The sequence below is a fragment of the Coregonus lavaretus genome (genome assembly GCF_964263955.1).
Source record: "Coregonus lavaretus genome assembly, chromosome: 3".
Classification (NCBI taxonomy): Eukaryota; Metazoa; Chordata; class Actinopteri; order Salmoniformes; family Salmonidae; genus Coregonus; species Coregonus lavaretus.
The window spans coordinates 62,773,658-62,790,330 of NC_139990.1; the positions used below are offsets into that span (position 1 = coordinate 62,773,658).

Genomic DNA, 16,673 nt, shown 5'->3' on the forward strand with positions numbered 1-16,673 from the left:
TAACCCTGAAGGAGCTGCAAAGTTCCACAGCGGAGATTGGAATATCTGTCCATAGGACCACTTTAAGCCGTACACTCCACAGAGCTGGGCTTTACGGAAAAGTGGCCAGAAAAAAAGGCATTGCTTAAAGAAAAAAATAAGTTTGTGTTTGCCAAAAGGCATGTGGGAGACTCCCCAAACATGTGGAAGAAGGTACTCTGGTCAGATTAGACTAAAATTGAGCTTTTTGGCCATCAAGAAAAATGCTATGTCTGGCGCAAACCCAACACCTCTCATCACCCCGAGAACACCATCCCCACAGTGAAGCATGGTGGTGGCAGCATCATGCTGTGGGGATGTTTTTCATCGGCAGGGAATGGGAAACTGGTCAGAATTGAAGGAATGATGGATACAGGGAAATTCTTGAGGGAAACCTGTTTCAGTCTTCCAGAGATTTGAGACTGGGATGGAGGTTCACCTTCCAGCAGGACAATGACCCTAAGCATACTGCTAAAGCAACACTTGAGTGGTTTAAGGGGAAACATTTAAATGTCTTGGAATGGTCTAGTCAAAGCCCAGACCTCAATCCAATTGAGAATCTGTGGTATGACTTAAAGATTACTGTACACCAGCGGAACCCATCCAACTCGAAGGAGCTGGAGCAGTTTTGTCTTGAAGAATGGGCAAAAGTCCTAGTGGCTAGATGTGCCAAGCTTATAGAGACATACCCCAAGAGACTTGCAGCTGTAATTGCTGCAAAAGGTTGCTCTACAAAGTATTGACTTTGGAGGGGTGAAAAGTTATGCACGCTCAAGTTTGCAGTTTTTTTGTCTTATTTCTTGTTTGTTTCACCCCCAAAAAATATTTTGCATCTTCAAAGTGGTAGGCATGTTGTGTAAATCAAATGATACAAACACCCAAAAAATCTATTTTAATTCCAGGTTGTAAGGCAACAAAATAGGAAAAATGCCAAGGTGGGTGAATACTTTCGCAAGCAAATGTATGTCGTTTATGCCTCATAGAACATAGACTATTTTCACCATTATTTAACTGGTCCGTCTGTGAAATCAGGAAATCGTATTGTAAAGCATCGTCACGATAAGGTTCTCATCACTGGAGACAGGGAATAACACACTGTCACATTTCATAACGCTTTTAAAACTATTACCTTCACTCCAGATTGCCAAATCAGCCAATAGATGGTATGGGCACACTTATCTAGAACACATCCATCCGTCTATATCAGGGGTGTCAAACGTCCGGCCCACGGGCCGGATCAGGCCCGCAAACGGGTTTAATCCGGCCCGCGAGATGATTTTGTAAAGTATAAAAATGCGCTACAATTTTTCAATAAAATAAACTGCTGTTCCAATTGCGTCCACTGGATGGCGCAATAGCAGTTGTGTTAAGCAAGCAAACTGTTTATACCGGGGCAGAGCAAGTAGGTCAAGTCTGTGTTTACTCACAGCCGAGACATCAGTGACACTGCAGTGAAAGCTAGCTACCTCATTGCTAATGAAATCGCAGTGGCTTCAAAACCATTTAGTGAGGGTGAATTTGTAAAAACATGCATGATGAAGGCAGCGGAGATTGTGTGCCCTGAAAAGCGTCAGGCTTTTGTAAATATCAGCCTAACAAGAAACACAGTTGCAGACAGGATTTCCGATCTTTCAGTGGATTTGGACAGCCAGTTGAAGCAAAAAGTAAAGTCATTTATTGCGTTTTCGGTTGCAATTGATGAAAGCACGGACATTACAGATGTTGCACAACTGGCCATTTTCATCCGCGGAGTTGATGACACATTGACTGTCACCGAGGAGTTCGTGGAGTTGGTGCCGATGACAGATACAACGACAGCAGCTGATATTTTTACCGCACTCGTCGGCGCGCTGGACAGGGTCGGAGTGGACTGGTCCCGCGCTGTCAGCCTGGCTACAGATGGTGCGCCCTCAATGATCGGGAAAAAAGCAGGCATTGTGACAAAGTTCAGAGAGAAAGCTCAAGGCTCACGCACAAGCACTTGAATCACATCCTGAAGTTGGCTGCCACTCAGGATGTGACGCCTGATATTGATGCGCTGGTGAAAGCTAAAAGATGCCAGGTATCAGGAGTCAAATAAACTATGCAACCCCACTTAAAGTGCTACATGAGACACCCTGATATAGTTCTGTGATCTGTGATATACTTCTGTGAATCACTGAGGCATTGTGTGTTTGTGTGTTCTTTGTCCTCAGAACTTTCAAATAACTTGAGGTGTTTTATGATTTAATAGTGATGTTGTGCTTTTGGACACACTGTCCTCAGGCTCCAGCTTTATGTTTATATGTTTTTATGTTGATGTGCTATTGTTTTTAATTGATTTTATTTTATTTGTATATTTAACCTATTCTTGACTCTGTGGTTCTTGCACTTGTTTGGGGAACAGGATTTCATTCTTTTTATCTACATTTCTGCCTGAGAAATGACCCCCTGATATAGTTCTGTGATCTGTGAAACAGTTCTGTTAATCACTGAGGCATTGTGTGTTTGTGTTCTTTTTCTTTCGAATTTTCAAATAAACTTGACATGTTTTATGATTAATAGTGATGTTGTGCTTGTACTATTTTGGACACACTGTCCTCAGGCTCCAGCTTCATGTTGTATGTTGATCGTATTAAAACAAAGAAAACAATCTGAAGTTGTTGTTTTTAAGTTATATATATACCATGATTTTTCCGGTCCGGCCCACTTGGGAATAGATTTTCCTCCATGTGGCCCCTGAGCTAAAATGAGTTTGACACCCCTGGTCTATATCGTCATGACAAAGTATGTATTTTGCTTAGATGTGCTCAAACTAAACAGTGGACAAAATTATTCAACTCAGTTTTTCCTTCAATGACCATCATGCAATGTAATTTTCTCCCCTGGCTCCTCGCCGTGGCCTGAGTCTGTGGCTGTCATTGAAGTATAAAATAACTGGAGACGGCATCCAAGATGGCCTACCGTTGTCTTCGATGTAATCTACTCACGTTCACATTGGCCATTTCGTGGTTGCTGCCATCTTTCTTACTGGGATTTCTACGCCTGTGCACTAGCACCACAGAGTTTCTAGACCCAGAGGCCCAACACCGCAAGACTTCTGGGAAAGCTTGCGAAGCAGACTTGGCAGACCAGACCGGGGTTTGGGGTTTGAGAAGTCAGTGAGAGAAGTGAAAAATCCTTCCTTCTTTTTTATTAATTTTTTAATCTGAAGGCACATCCTAGATTCGAGCCAATGTCTTAAGTAGCTGAACGTGTTATTATTCCAACCTCGTCAAAGTGACAAACTGACACATTTAAAATTTCGTCAAAAACAACTTCATATCGAAGGAGTGCCTTTGATTTGAAGGCCTGCACATGCGCAGTTTGGCGTGATTACGTGTTTCTGCGCATGAGCTTAGCTAGCAAACATCGCCATGACATCGCCTACAAGCGTGATCAGGGATTTCTATTAGAGAAGCAGTTTCTACATATCTTCATACTAAGCACGTGGACAGGTAAACAAGCATGAATATAAAATGTTAATATCTTCGTCTGTGAGTGATGGGGAAAGATTTGGCCTCGGTTACATTTATCTGAATAATGTAATGGATGTTTTGTGCACAAAGGTGATGTCTAAAGTGTCTTATTATGAATTTTCTAATTTGACTTCTCTATGGGGCCGTATATAGGAATTGTCTTTCTGGGGATTTTACAGCTAGCTAGCTACTTCACATGCTGATATTGACTTTGGTATTATTGTGTGTAGCTACGTTTGCTAGCTAGCTACCCTGTCAGCCCAGAGGATAACATTACATTGTGGGTTTTGTAGGCGACTTGAGTTGCAACAGATTTCCAGAACGATTTTTTACACGTTGCTACCAGCCTCATTAACAGCAAAATTAAACATTCCTTCACAAAAAAATAATGTTCTTGTTATTTAACACTGTAATTCATAGGAATTTGTGGTTTTGGGTGGATTATTCCTTGAATAACTTAAATAGGATCTGGGTTCTGTCAGTGTGGGGTGATGGTATGAGGATTACAACTGTTTAATAGAAAAGCAATGAATATGAATATTCAGTCTTCTTTATTTATCAAATATGAGGGTAAGAGAGCCTCCAAAGGAGATTTTAGTAGTAAACATAGACAAGTATGGTGATAATGTTACTGACAGGTACGGCGATGATCATGAGAGCACCATATCACCTTTCAGTCTCTGTAGGATTAGGCACCTTCATCAGTGAGGGTGAGGTGATTGTTGAAGGTGAGGTTATCAGCAAAGTAGACACCACTGCTCCAAATGGGTTCGCCGTGTGTGATGTACATGACCAGGTGGCCATCCCATTGAAGGATGATCTCCTGAGCATGTTTGTTTACAAGTCTTTGTTTCCCAGATAACCCCACCCCAACCGTGGACAAAAAAGTTGTCTGTCCTGTACTGCTGTGTGCATTCCCTTGATGCTCTGTCTGCAGGGACGGATAGGCCATCTTGCAATTTTGGCAGATGCCAGATGGACCATCTCTTAGTTGGGTGGGCCGGTCGAAATGGACACACAAAAAAACTAAAATATTGCACAATTTCTCTGTTGTCGTAATAGTCTATAATGAGCCTTTGGTTAATCAGTGGAGATGCATCCAGCTGCAGTCTTGCAGACCTAGTGCTGTTGCCCAAATTCTGAGATTTCCAAGACTAACTACAAAATGCAAATGTTCTGGTAATTAGATCTCTATATCTACATATATTTAGAACTTACCTGTATTTTCCTGGTTGTTGAAGGTTAATGCTCTGGCAGAGAGCGGGCCAAACCAGGACTGCAATTCGGTTGGCCATGTCCAAAGGGGGGAAATTAATGTTACCCGGGTTTATTGTATGCTTTAAGCATTGTTCTACACTGTTATTGAGAATTATGTATTTATGGAATGTGAATGTCTGTATGTTGTTATTGGTCATTTCATGTATTTATTTCATGCCAGTGATATTTGATTAGTTGATAATGGTATTTTCCAGGTAGGCCTATCTCAGGTAAACTACAAAACCCTGGTCATTCCTCTTCTTGTCAGACAGGGGTAAGGTTGGCATACTACCAGTTTGCAGGCATGATTGATGCCTAATTTATTTCAGCTCAGCTTATTATTAGGGGTCAAACAGCAAAGCTGGGTAAAAGCCTATTGTATTTGTTGGCGTTGATTATTATTTTCCTTCTTCTGCCAATTTTGTGGAAAAAAATCACATTCCTGTGAGATGGTAAAACCCAGGAGAGTGCAACTTTATAAGATGGTAAAGGGCCAAGGGCCACACCCTCTCATGCAATGCCATGCCAATTGGCCACATGGTGGTGCTATAACAAGCGATTGAAAATGCTAACTTTGAAAGGTTACACCCCCGTGTGACCTAGAGTCCTGAAATTCAATACGTAGGTCCTTCTCCTCACAAGGATGAAATGTGTCTCAAGGACACTTAAGGTCCGCCACTATGGATTTTCCTGAATTTTGAATTTTGTGAAAAACACTTCTTGCACCGAATGACTGATCTGCATGAAACTTGATACATGGCATCTATAGACCAAAGTCTCACAACGCAACATTTTCCAGGAAGGCATTTCAAACAACATGGCCGCTACTAACCAATAAACATTAAAGTGGGCTTGACCTGGCACATAAATACTTATAAATCAGACAGATTCATATTGTAACAAAACTTGACACATATGTTCCAAACACTGTCAAGACTCAACGTATGCAAGCACATTCAAATCAACCACACAGTGGCACTATAATGGCATATATTTATACAGTATCTCTTGATCTGTTTGACATGATGAAATTTGTGGAGCTGTTGGACAGGAAAAACGAATCATGCAAGCTCATTGGCTTGTAGCGGCCATGTTTTTTGAGCTAGAGACTTGGAAAATATTGCGTTTAAAGACGTATGTCCATAGATGAAACATACCAAATGTGTTGCAGATCGGTCCAGCGGTTCTGGAGAAGAAGACGTTTGATGGTTGCGCTATGAGGCCAATAGGCAGTAGTGTTGCAAAACATTATATACTTTTTTTTGTTTTGTTTTTTCATTTAGCAGACACTCTTATCCAGAGCGACTTACAGGAGCAATTAGGGTTAAGTGCCTTGCTCAAGGGCACATAGGACAGATTTTTCACCTAGTCGGCTTGGGGATTAGAACCAGCGACCTTTCGGTTACTAGCACAACGCTCTTAACCACTAAGCCACCTGCCGACCCTTAACTACACACAAATAGAATAAACAATACATGCCAGCTCATTGGCTTATAGCAGCAATGTAACTCATCCTAGGGAAATGTACCCAAATGGTCTCACTGTGTGTAACAGCTTGAAACCCGGCAAGGCTGCTTGCAGTTATATTTTGATTTATTCTTAGTTTTTTCCAGTTTTATGTTTTCTGTCTCAGTTATCATCATGTTTGTTATATTTGTTTTACATAATGTACTTATTGTACAGTTTTCCCCAGCTTGATTTCACCTCCTGTATAAACACCCTAATCCTGAGTTTGAACCATACCAATCTGTGTGCCTCCACTCTGAAACCTCCACCGAAAGAGCACCTCAGTTACACACTCCAAGAGGTAGGTACTGGAGATATGCCAACACCACTGTGAACATTAACTGTATACTCCGAATACAGGCCTGGTTGGTCGCTGGATTGGAGACTACCTATGGAAATCTGGTTGGGGCTGGAAGTGGTGTTGGATGGCCAAAAGTTGACCCTAATGTCACAGTGACACATGTTCAACGTGTAACAGAGTAGTTGTTAACACTGCTACACATGGAATTACAAGAGCATGTACAGGAACCAGGCAACATATTATACAGTATGTACTTATTCTACTTCAGATATTCAATAAGATTTGTTTGTAGGTGTCCAACTTGAAGTGTCTAATTATGAAGTTACTTCAATGTTTCCTTACATCTGCGGGCCTGGCGCAATTGCAATCCACACTGTTACATGACCAAGTGTGTGTGTATTGCATGAGTGTGGGCATGTGCCTGAGCATGTGCAGCTAAATAACTTGGGTTTGAGAGTGCAAAAGACATAGGGTGTAATACTCCTTTCAAAACATCTTTGATAATTGCATTCTAGGTGAAACCATGAAATGCTTCTGAAACGCAGGTGTTGTATTACACTTTATCTTCTCCAAGTACATGAACATACAACAAGCGATTAAAAATGCTAACTTTGAAAGGTTACACCCCCGTGTGACCTAGAGTCCTGAAATTCAGTACACATTTATCTAAATGCATTTATCTAAGTGCCTTCGGAAAGTATTCAGACCCCTTGACTTTTTCCACATTTTGTTATGTTACAGCCTTGTTCTAAAATGGATTAAATAAATAAAAATCCTCAGCAATCTACACACAATACTCCATAATGAAAAAGCAAAAACAGGTTTTTAGAAATCTTTGCAAATGTATTAAAAAAATTAACAGAAATACCTTATTTACACAAGTAATCAGACCCTTTGCTATGAGACTCAAAATTGAGCTCAGGGGCATCCATTTTCCATTGATCATCCTTGAGATGTTTCTACAACTTGATTGGAGTCCACCTGTTGAGGCACAGATCTGGGGAAGGGTACCAAAAAATGTCTGCAGCATTGAAGGTCCCCAAGAACACAGTGGCCTCCATCATTCTTAAATGGAAGAAGTTTGGAACCACCAAGACTCTTCCTAGAGCTGGCCGCCCAGCCAAACTGAGCAATCGGGGGAGAAGGGCCTTGGTCAGGGAGGTGACCAAGAACCTGATGGTCACTCTGACAGATCTCCAGAGTTCCTCTGTGGAGATGGGAGAACCTTCCAGAAGGACAACCATCTCTGCAGCACTCCACCAATCAGGCCTTTATGGTAGAGTGGCCAGACGGAGTCCACTCCTCAGTAAAAGGCACATGACAGCCCGCTTGGAGTTTGTCAAAAGGCACCTAAAGACTCTCAGACCATGAGAAACAAGATTCTCTGGTCTGATGAAACCAAGATTGAACTCTTTGGCCTGAATGCCAAGCGTCACGTCTGGAAGAAACCTGGCACCATCCCTACGGTGAAGTATGGTGGTGGCAACATCATGCTGTGGGGATGTTTTTCAGCGGCAGGGACTGGGAGACTAGTCAGGATCGAGGCAAAGATGAACGGCGCAAAGTACAGAGAGATCCTTGATGAAAACCTGCTCCAGAGCGCTTAGGACCTCAGACTGGGGCGAAGGTTCACCTTCCAACAGGACAACGACCCTAAGCACACAGCCAAGACAAATCAGGAGTGGCTTCGGAACAAGTCTCTGAATGTCCTTGAGTGGCCCAGCCAGAGCCCGGACTTGAACCCAATCGAACATCTCTGGAGAGACCTGAAAATAGCTGTGCAGCAACGCTCCCCATCCAACCTGACAGAGCTTAAGAGGATCTGCAGAGAAGAATGGAAGAAACTCCCCAAATACAGGTGTGCCAAGTTTGTAGCGTCATACCCAAGAAGACTCGAGGCTGTAATTGCTGCCAAAGGTGTTTCAACAAGGTACTGAGTAAAGGGTCTGAATACTTTTATTTTGTTTTTAATAAATTAGCAAAAATTTCTAACAACCTGTTTTTGCTTTGTCATTATGGAGTATTGTGTGTAGATTGATGTGGAAAAAGTCAAGGGGTCTGAATACTTTCCGAAGGCACTGTACTTAGTGTATCAATATGTATAGTGTGAAAAGAAAAAAACTCAACTGAATTTAAACATGCTTTTTCCCTACACACAGAAAATGTTACCTACAATGTGTTATCCACGTATATTAAGACCAGAAAACAGTGTATCCTGTGCATCAGATTTAGTTATGGAAATAAATGCTCTGGATTTGTCAGTCCAGTGGTGACCCATAGACCTCCACCTCACACAGGGTCAGGTGTTCACTTCTTCCTGAAATGATCATATTGATGTATTGTCACTCCATCCCGTTACACTGGAATGTGCTGGAGAAGTCCACTATTACACCAGGGGAATCAACATGTGCAATACAACAACACCATCAGATGGTTCAAAATATATATATTTTATACCCCAAACATCGGGTCTTGGTGGAAGAAAAACAAACCAAAAATGTAATATATGATTTAATAAAGAAAACATTTTGAATGTAAACAAGAAAATGAGTGGATTTTATATTCTCATGCAATTCAATCTCATACTGTATACAAAAACAGTGTTTCAGGTGAATGTAATCCTTGGCAGGTTGCAAGGAACTAGCAAGCCATGGTAGTATCGTGAGTACTGATTTATCAAACCAGCTGTGCTCCGTACACTTCCACCTCACACAGAATCAGGTACTCTCTTCTGTCTGGAATGACCACATTTACATATCGTCCTTCCATGCCGTTACACTGGAAGGTGCTGGAGAAGCCCGCTGGGATAGAGGAGATCACAGCACACCTGCAGGATGCAAAATAAATGGATCTGAATCGATCTGAATCTGATTTAGAACAGCAGTAAGAGCAATAGCTTTGGCCGATTAACCCAGCTGAATACTACTCTCTCACCAGTGTTCGGGAAGCTACTCTAAAAATATAGTTTACCAAGCTACCGATTATTCACAATGGGAGAAATTAAGCTACACTAAAGCTACCCATAAGAAAAATATAAAGTTACTTTGCAAAAGTAGTTCACTATATCCAAACGACTTTGTGAAAATTCGAAATGTCACAGACTACAAATTGTAAGAACAAATCACTTTGGGGTCATATGTTAACAGAATGTGTAGTTTAGCCTACTAAACAAAAACGATGTTTCAAGTGAGATTTAAACAGGTCTGATGCTGAAAAAGAAAGGGAATTCTTCACCCATATTTACTTTTCTTTTTACAAAAGAAGTAGTGTGTAGTTCTAGTAGTTGGCTACACCGCAAAAAAAAGTATTAACTACTGAAAACACTACCAAGATTTGAATTTAGTTAAACTACCACCAGGCTACTGCAAAATGTAGTTGAATTACTAGTTGAACTACATCTAGTTCAGTACTCCCCAACACGGTCTCTAACACAGTGTAGTATCTAAGTCCCATACTTCACCTGGGATTGTTGTTGCCATTGTTGTTGTCCAGGGAGTTTCCAATACGTATCTCAGCACCATTCAGTCTGCTGGGAATAATGTCTAAGTTATTGGTGATGGTGACAGAGAACACTTTGTAGGTCTTCAGAAGGTCCACCCTCCACCAGGGGTTCAGTTCAACTTCAGTGTGGGTGCAGGAGCCATGTGCCCAACGGCCATCACGGTTCCCGTCAATGGCATTGTACGCAGATCCAAATTTATGAAGTGAAGATTGGGTGGCTTTTCCCTTCAACGACACATTCTCTCCTGGACACAATAGCAGGACATTATACTTTGTTTACTGGTCACTATATTAATATGCTGAAGATAAATAAAAATACATTTAAGAAAACTGAGTCCTACCAGTTGAAGAATGGTACCCATACACCTCCACTTCACAGAGTGTTAGAATTCTGTTCTTGCCTGGTAGAACCACAGTCACATAACGTCCTTCTACACCTGATGTCCACCTCAGAGTGAGAGATCTACCTGCTGGAATGGATTTAATGACCCCAGCCCTGAAGAGAAATAATAAGTTATCCTGAAGGAAGAGTCTGCAATAGAACAGTAGAGTGCACTCTTAGAAAAAAAGGTGCTATCTAGAACCTAAAAGGGTTATTCTGCTGTCCCCATAGGAAAACCCTTTGAAGAACCCTTTTTGGTTACAGGTATAACCCTTTTGGTTCTAGGTAGAACCCTTTTGGGTTCCATGTAGAACCCTTTCCACAGAGGATTCTACATGGAACCTAAAAGGGTTAACTTATGGGGACAGCCGAAGCACCCTTTTGGAACTCTTTTTTTCTAAGAGTGTACACTTATCATACTGTACACATTGAACCATATCAGATTATTACTCTATTCAAAGAAATAGAGCAAAGCATGTTTAATTATCTATCTGTCTTTACATGATTGTGTAGACATTAATCTAGCTTTTGTGATGTGTGTGATCAAAATGTAATGTCATCAAAGAAACACACAGAGTGTGGAACCCTGAGTGAATATGTGTCTTACAGAGGGTTGCGAACACCATGGTCCAGTAAGGAGTTTCCTATGCGGATCTCAGCCCCATCGAGCCGCTCAGAATCTTCATTTCTGTTGGTGACTATGATAGATGTGATCATGTACACACCAAGCAGGTTCACTCTCCACCAGGGGTTCGTCTGAGTCTCAGTGGCAGTGCAAGACCCAGCCATGAAATTTGACTCACGGTTCCCATCAATGGCATTTGATGCAAGACTATAACCTGTGTATGCGTTATTTATCACATACGACTGGGTTGCCTTTCCACGTAAGGCAATGTTTTCTGCAGGCAGATTTAAACAATTAGCATTAAAGTTTTGTATTACAAGCAACATTATGTGGACAAATGAAGGAAAGTTAGTACTTGTCATTTGATCAGTGTGTTAAATACCCATGCCTTGGTAGTCTGACATTCTTATGGTGTCAGTGACATTTATATGTTATTAATCAATCTGTTTACCTGGGGCAACAACAGCACAAAGGAGACCTGGCACTCCCAGTACGAGGTGGAGTATTGCCTTTCTTATCATTCTGTAGGCACTGTGAAATCAAATAAGATGGCTTTTTTAAAGTATGGAATCCAATTGCCGTAATTCAATTAAGTAAGGTGAACTTACTGTATGTATCTGGAGTCTGATGATCAACTCAGATTTGAGTTCATGAAACACAAAAAAATGCCTTATGGTTACTTATTTATTTCTAGTTCAGTGTACTAAAATAAAGTATATAGAACTCCCAAATATCATCTGATGACTTGCTAGATAAATTATCCAATCATATTTAACTTTGACATACTGGGTAAATCATAACTTCCTCATGGCTGAGCGCAGCAGCATTATCTCACCAATCAACAGCAAGTGTGCTGGAGCGGAATATGTGTAATGGTATCAAATAAATACATCAAACACATGTTTTCCATGTGTTCGATGCCATTCCATTCGCTCCATTTCAGCCATTATTATGAGCCGTCCTCCCATCAGCAGCCTCCACTGCCACATACCCACTTATTTTCCAGTGGGCATTGCTTATACTCAATTCTAAATCCCCACTGATAATAATCAAAGTAGTGTAGTGGAAGTATACACTGTATCAATGAATAGGGCTGATGGAACAGATTAGAATGTTTAGCTTAAATGTTGATAAACTATTTTTTCTTCACATTTTAGGCGCAGCAATGTACACAAGTTGGAAGGCCTACGCGTGAATGTTCCAAAATGCAATTGCAGGAAAACACCCTTCTAAAATGTGCACCACATATGTGAGCGGCTTCATGGACAGAGATGGAAATATCCATTCGAAATTTAGAAAGAGGGGGGATTTAAAGATGCAACTCTCATGGGTTGCTAATATGACTAGAATAATGTCTTTGGCTGCTAGACAATAAAATAAAGTTGAAAGAAAACCAATAGAACAGGAGAACGCATATGAGTAAATCTTTATAAAAATAATTGCCTGTTTCTATGGTGGGATTATGGCTATAGGCTACTTTGAAGCAAGGTAAAACATGCCTCATAATATGACGTAAAACGTCCAGGTCGCTATTCAACATGAGATTAATTTCAAGTTCCAAGGTGAATCAACCAGTAAGTAATTTACTGTACAACATTTTCAGAAAGCTTATATCAAACCCTTACACAGTAATCACCTACTCGTTTCACAATGTAGCCTATTTTTATTTTTTTATTTTATTAAATTGTACCGAAACGTCCTGTTTCCATCACAGCTGTCGTGATTATTTTTTATATGGTATGACTTTACTCACACGAAAATTGTGGATGGAAACGTGGTCATGGGCACTGTTTACCCCATGGTGTAGACCTTTTGGCATTATTCATTTCAAGGTAGTTTGGTAGTATTCACTTCAAGCCTACTTTCAAGTGTTGATTTTTCATCTTTTGACGTCTTGTTTTATTAAGTACAATTAAAATACACATTATGTAAACAAATTAACATCACTACTATTATGTCCAAATAAGGGTAAAGGCATTCAATGGACTACTGGTGGATTCTGTCATATTATCTTACCTTAATGTCCAGCGGAGTTTAGACGTATGTTGATATATGCTTGATTTGGTCTTGTCCTGGTCTGGTAACACTCAGCCATATATGAATGCAGCTGGTTAATAATTTCTTATGTTTATGGTTCTTCAAACTTCAAACCATGTGCTATGATATGAAGCCGGCAAGTAATAAAGCTGCAAGCAATAAAGTCATCTGCAGTCATCCCGACCATAACTTAGGGCCCTAATAATTTCGAGTAGAAGATAGTGTTACAACTTCAGAGGGAACAGGCTATGGCAAAGAGTGGATTGTTGTTCAAAGGACGAAGGAGCGCATATTGCCCAATTTATTTAGCTATTTACAGACTACAAGCACAAACAACCAAATACACAATGGAAACTTTCCAGATTTCACCATTAATTAATTCGGTCCCGCTTTAAATGACGTGCAGCTTATAAAGGCTTCATAAAGCCTTCATAAATCCTTCATAAACACTACATAAATGTGTTACACATCATCTATAACCATATGTCATGCTTTATAAAGGGTTCATACATGTGGCATAACTGTTTGACATAACCACCAATGTCAAATATGATATAAACCTGTGCTTTATAAAGGTTGGCATAAGAACCGCTTAATAAAGACCTTATAAATCATATTAAATTGAGGCTTCACAAAACATTTATAACCCTGTCATACTTCTTGGTAGAGCATTGCAACGCCAGGATATTGGGTTCGATTCCCGGGACCATCCCATACGTAAAAATGTATTCATGCATGACTGTAATTCGCTTTCGATAAAAGTTTCTGCAAAATGTTATATATTAGATTATATTTCACTAAAACATTTATAGAATGGCCCAACCTCTTTCCCTCTTGGGTACATAGTCAATATTGGACCTGACCTCAACTCCCCACAAAATGCTGTGCTGCAGGAGAACACAGACTCCAAAGTGCAGTCATGCACAGCAAAAAACATTGGTAGGGCCTTTTATAATAGTTTTTTATTCATTGCCTATTTCAGTTTTTTCCCAAATTCCGTTTTCTTGGTTTTGTTTTTCCAGGTTTCGGATTTCCCCCATTTTTTCTGGTTTACCCCAGTTTTGGGAAAAATCTAAGAAACTTAGATTTTTGAGTGTAGTTTTCCTTTAATTCAGTGAGCATGCCCTGCATTGTTGTTTGGGTAGCAGGTTTTCTGTAGTGCAGTAAGCACACATGTGATGTGATTGGGCCGCCAATGGAATGGGTGGAGTAAAAGGCCCGCCACACTCCGTATTATTTAGAGCCCCATGAAATGACACCATATATACATTCTATTGAGTATTCCCTACAATACTTTTACTGCTGCACCCAGAATAGTTCTTGCTCTAAGCCAATATGTATTCCATATACAGTGATTCGCATTGGGGGCATTTATTTGACCTTGGAACATGTTTTAAAACCCACATTTAATGCAAATGTCACTTAAATATCAACAAATATGAATCATTGTTAATGTTTAGATAATTATTTGTCATATATCATAAATAGTTATTGACACTTTTCTGTTATTACATGGGGGACTTTTATTTAGAAAATTTCAGAAATTCTGTGACTCCGGAAGGCCTTTTTTAGTGTTGCTGATGAGATGCTGATCATGTGATGAGTTCGAAATATAGTTAGCTAGCAGGCTCAGCTAAATACATATCCCTTAGATACAGCTATGTCTCATAGTTACGTCATGAGATTTGTAAATGAAAGAAGAATATAATAAACGAATTTAATGGAGATTCCCATCTTCACATTTTTGAGTTTCTGGTACAGCACAGATATGCCCTTATCCAGATGGTGTGACAACGGCATTTCCTAACAGACCTATTAACTTTATTTGTTGTTACTTTAAGGTTGGAACCAACATGCAGTACCTCCAGCAAGAACGGAGGCAAGAACCATTCGTCCACCAGCTCAGGGACAAGCCACACTATTCACAGCCCTGTGTAATGTTCAATGTAATCGCATTGCTGGACTTTTTGAAACATCAAATAAAAAGAAATGTATGGTTTAGACACTTGTTTTAGCTATTAGTGACAATTCCCTAAGTGTTAATACATGTGTGTTTACATCATTAAGCCATTATGTACACTACAGGTCAAACATTTTGGATCACCTATTCATTCAAGGGTTGTTCTTTATTTGTACTATTTTCTACTTTGAAAGTTTCTTCAAGTGCAATCGCAAAAACATCAAGTGCTATGGTGAAACTGGCTCTCATGAGGACTGCCACAGGAAAGGAAGACCCAGAGTTACCTCTGCTGCAGAGGATAAGTTCATTAGAGTTACCAGCCTCAGAAATTGCAGCCCAAATAAATGCTTCACAGAGTTCAAGTAACAGACACATCTCAACATCAACTGTTCAGAGGAGACTGCGTGAATCAGGCCTTCATGGTCGAATTGCTGCAAAGAAACCACTACTAAAGGACACCAATATGAAGAAGAGACTTGCTTGGGCCAAGAAACACGAGCAATGGACATTAGACCATTGGACATTTTTGGTTCCAACCGACATGTCTTTGTGAGACGCAGAGTAGGTGAGCAGATGATCTTCGCGTGTGTGGTTCCCACAGTGAAGCATGGAGGAGGAGGTGTGATGGTGTGGGGGTGCTTTGCTGGTGACACTGTCAGTGATTTATTTAGAATTCAAGACACACTTAACCAGCATGGCTACCACAGCATTCTGCAGCGATACGCCATCCCATCTGGTTTACGCTTAGTGGGACTGTAATTTGTTTTTAAACAGGACAATGACCCAAAACACACCTCCAGGCTGTGTAAGGGCTATTTGACCAAGGAGAGTGATGGAGTGCTGCATCAGATGACCTGGCCTCCACAATCCCCCGACCTCAACCCAATTGAGATGGTTTGGGATGAGTTGGACCACAGGGTGAAGGAAAAGCAGCCAACAAGTGCTCAGAATATGTGGGAACTCCTTCAAGACTGTTGGAAAAGCGTTCCTCGTGAAGCTGGTTGAGAGAATGCCAAGAGTGTGCAAAGCTGTCATCAAGGCAAAGGGTGGCTACTTTGAAGAATCTCAAATATAAAATATATTTTGATTTGTTTAACACTTTTTTGGTTACTACATGATTCCATATGTGTTATTTCATAGTTTTGATGTCTTCACTATTATTCTACAATGTAGAAAATAGTAAAAATAAAGAAAAACCCTTGAATGAGTAGGTGTGTCCAAATGTTTGACTGGTACTTAATGTGCTATAAATGACCAAAGGGGTCTGACTTTAAATTAAGTACAGCATCATGCGAAGGTGTCTCATTTCAAATTAAGTATTACTGGACACTACATAAAGTGTAAATAAATAGGTTATTAACATTCTGCTGATTTATGAAGTTTCTGTCATGATCCACAGGTTACAGTAGTGTGTGAGAGGCTGTTAAATGGGATGATGGACCTGCAAAGCTTGCGTTTGTGTGTCAGAACCAAGATGATTTGGAGTAGTCCAACCTGAGACTACCGCACCAGATTTTCCTCTTCTGTTCCCATGCTGGAGACCAGAGCTTGTTTACAACATGTTACAATGGTGCTAACATTTTGTGGCT

The 16,673-nt window shown here is 40.4% G+C and overlaps 1 protein-coding gene across 2 annotated transcripts; it reads right to left on the reverse strand.

Moving 5' to 3' along the window:
- Positions 1 to 9,140: 9,140 nt before the first annotated feature.
- Positions 9,141 to 16,165, reverse strand: LOC311111144 (fucolectin-like). Of its 2 annotated transcripts, XM_084153831.1 has the most exons (6): positions 11,696 to 11,857; positions 11,539 to 11,618; positions 11,070 to 11,361; positions 10,422 to 10,576; positions 10,040 to 10,325; positions 9,141 to 9,406 (listed from the first exon to the last, which is right to left on the reverse strand). In XM_084153831.1, exons 2-6 carry the CDS (start codon positions 11,606 to 11,608, stop codon positions 9,256 to 9,258), a joined length of 954 nt encoding a protein of 317 aa, XP_084009957.1. In that variant the 5' UTR covers positions 11,609 to 11,618; positions 11,696 to 11,857; the 3' UTR covers positions 9,141 to 9,255. The 2 variants fall into 2 exon arrangements, with proteins under 2 accessions (XP_084009957.1, XP_084009958.1); XM_084153832.1 differs by lacking the exons at positions 9,141 to 9,406; positions 11,696 to 11,857 and adding an exon at positions 13,104 to 16,165 and having other exon boundaries at positions 10,007 to 10,325.
- Positions 16,166 to 16,673: the final 508 nt, after the last annotated feature.

What these genes read in the sequence shown, in the direction of transcription:
- LOC311111144 (XM_084153831.1), bottom strand. Translation starts at nt 11,608, where the DNA reads ATGATAAGAAAGGCAATACTCCACCTCGTACTGGGAGTGCCAGGTCTC. An exon ending in CATGGTGTTCGCAACCCTCT is followed by an intron (nt 10,577 to 11,069) that starts GTAAGACACATA and finishes ATTTCTCTTCAG; the next exon opens with GGCTGGGGTCATTAAATCCA. An exon ending in TGGGTACCATTCTTCAACTG is followed by an intron (nt 10,326 to 10,421) that starts GTAGGACTCAGT and finishes TATTGTGTCCAG; the next exon opens with GAGAGAATGTGTCGTTGAAG.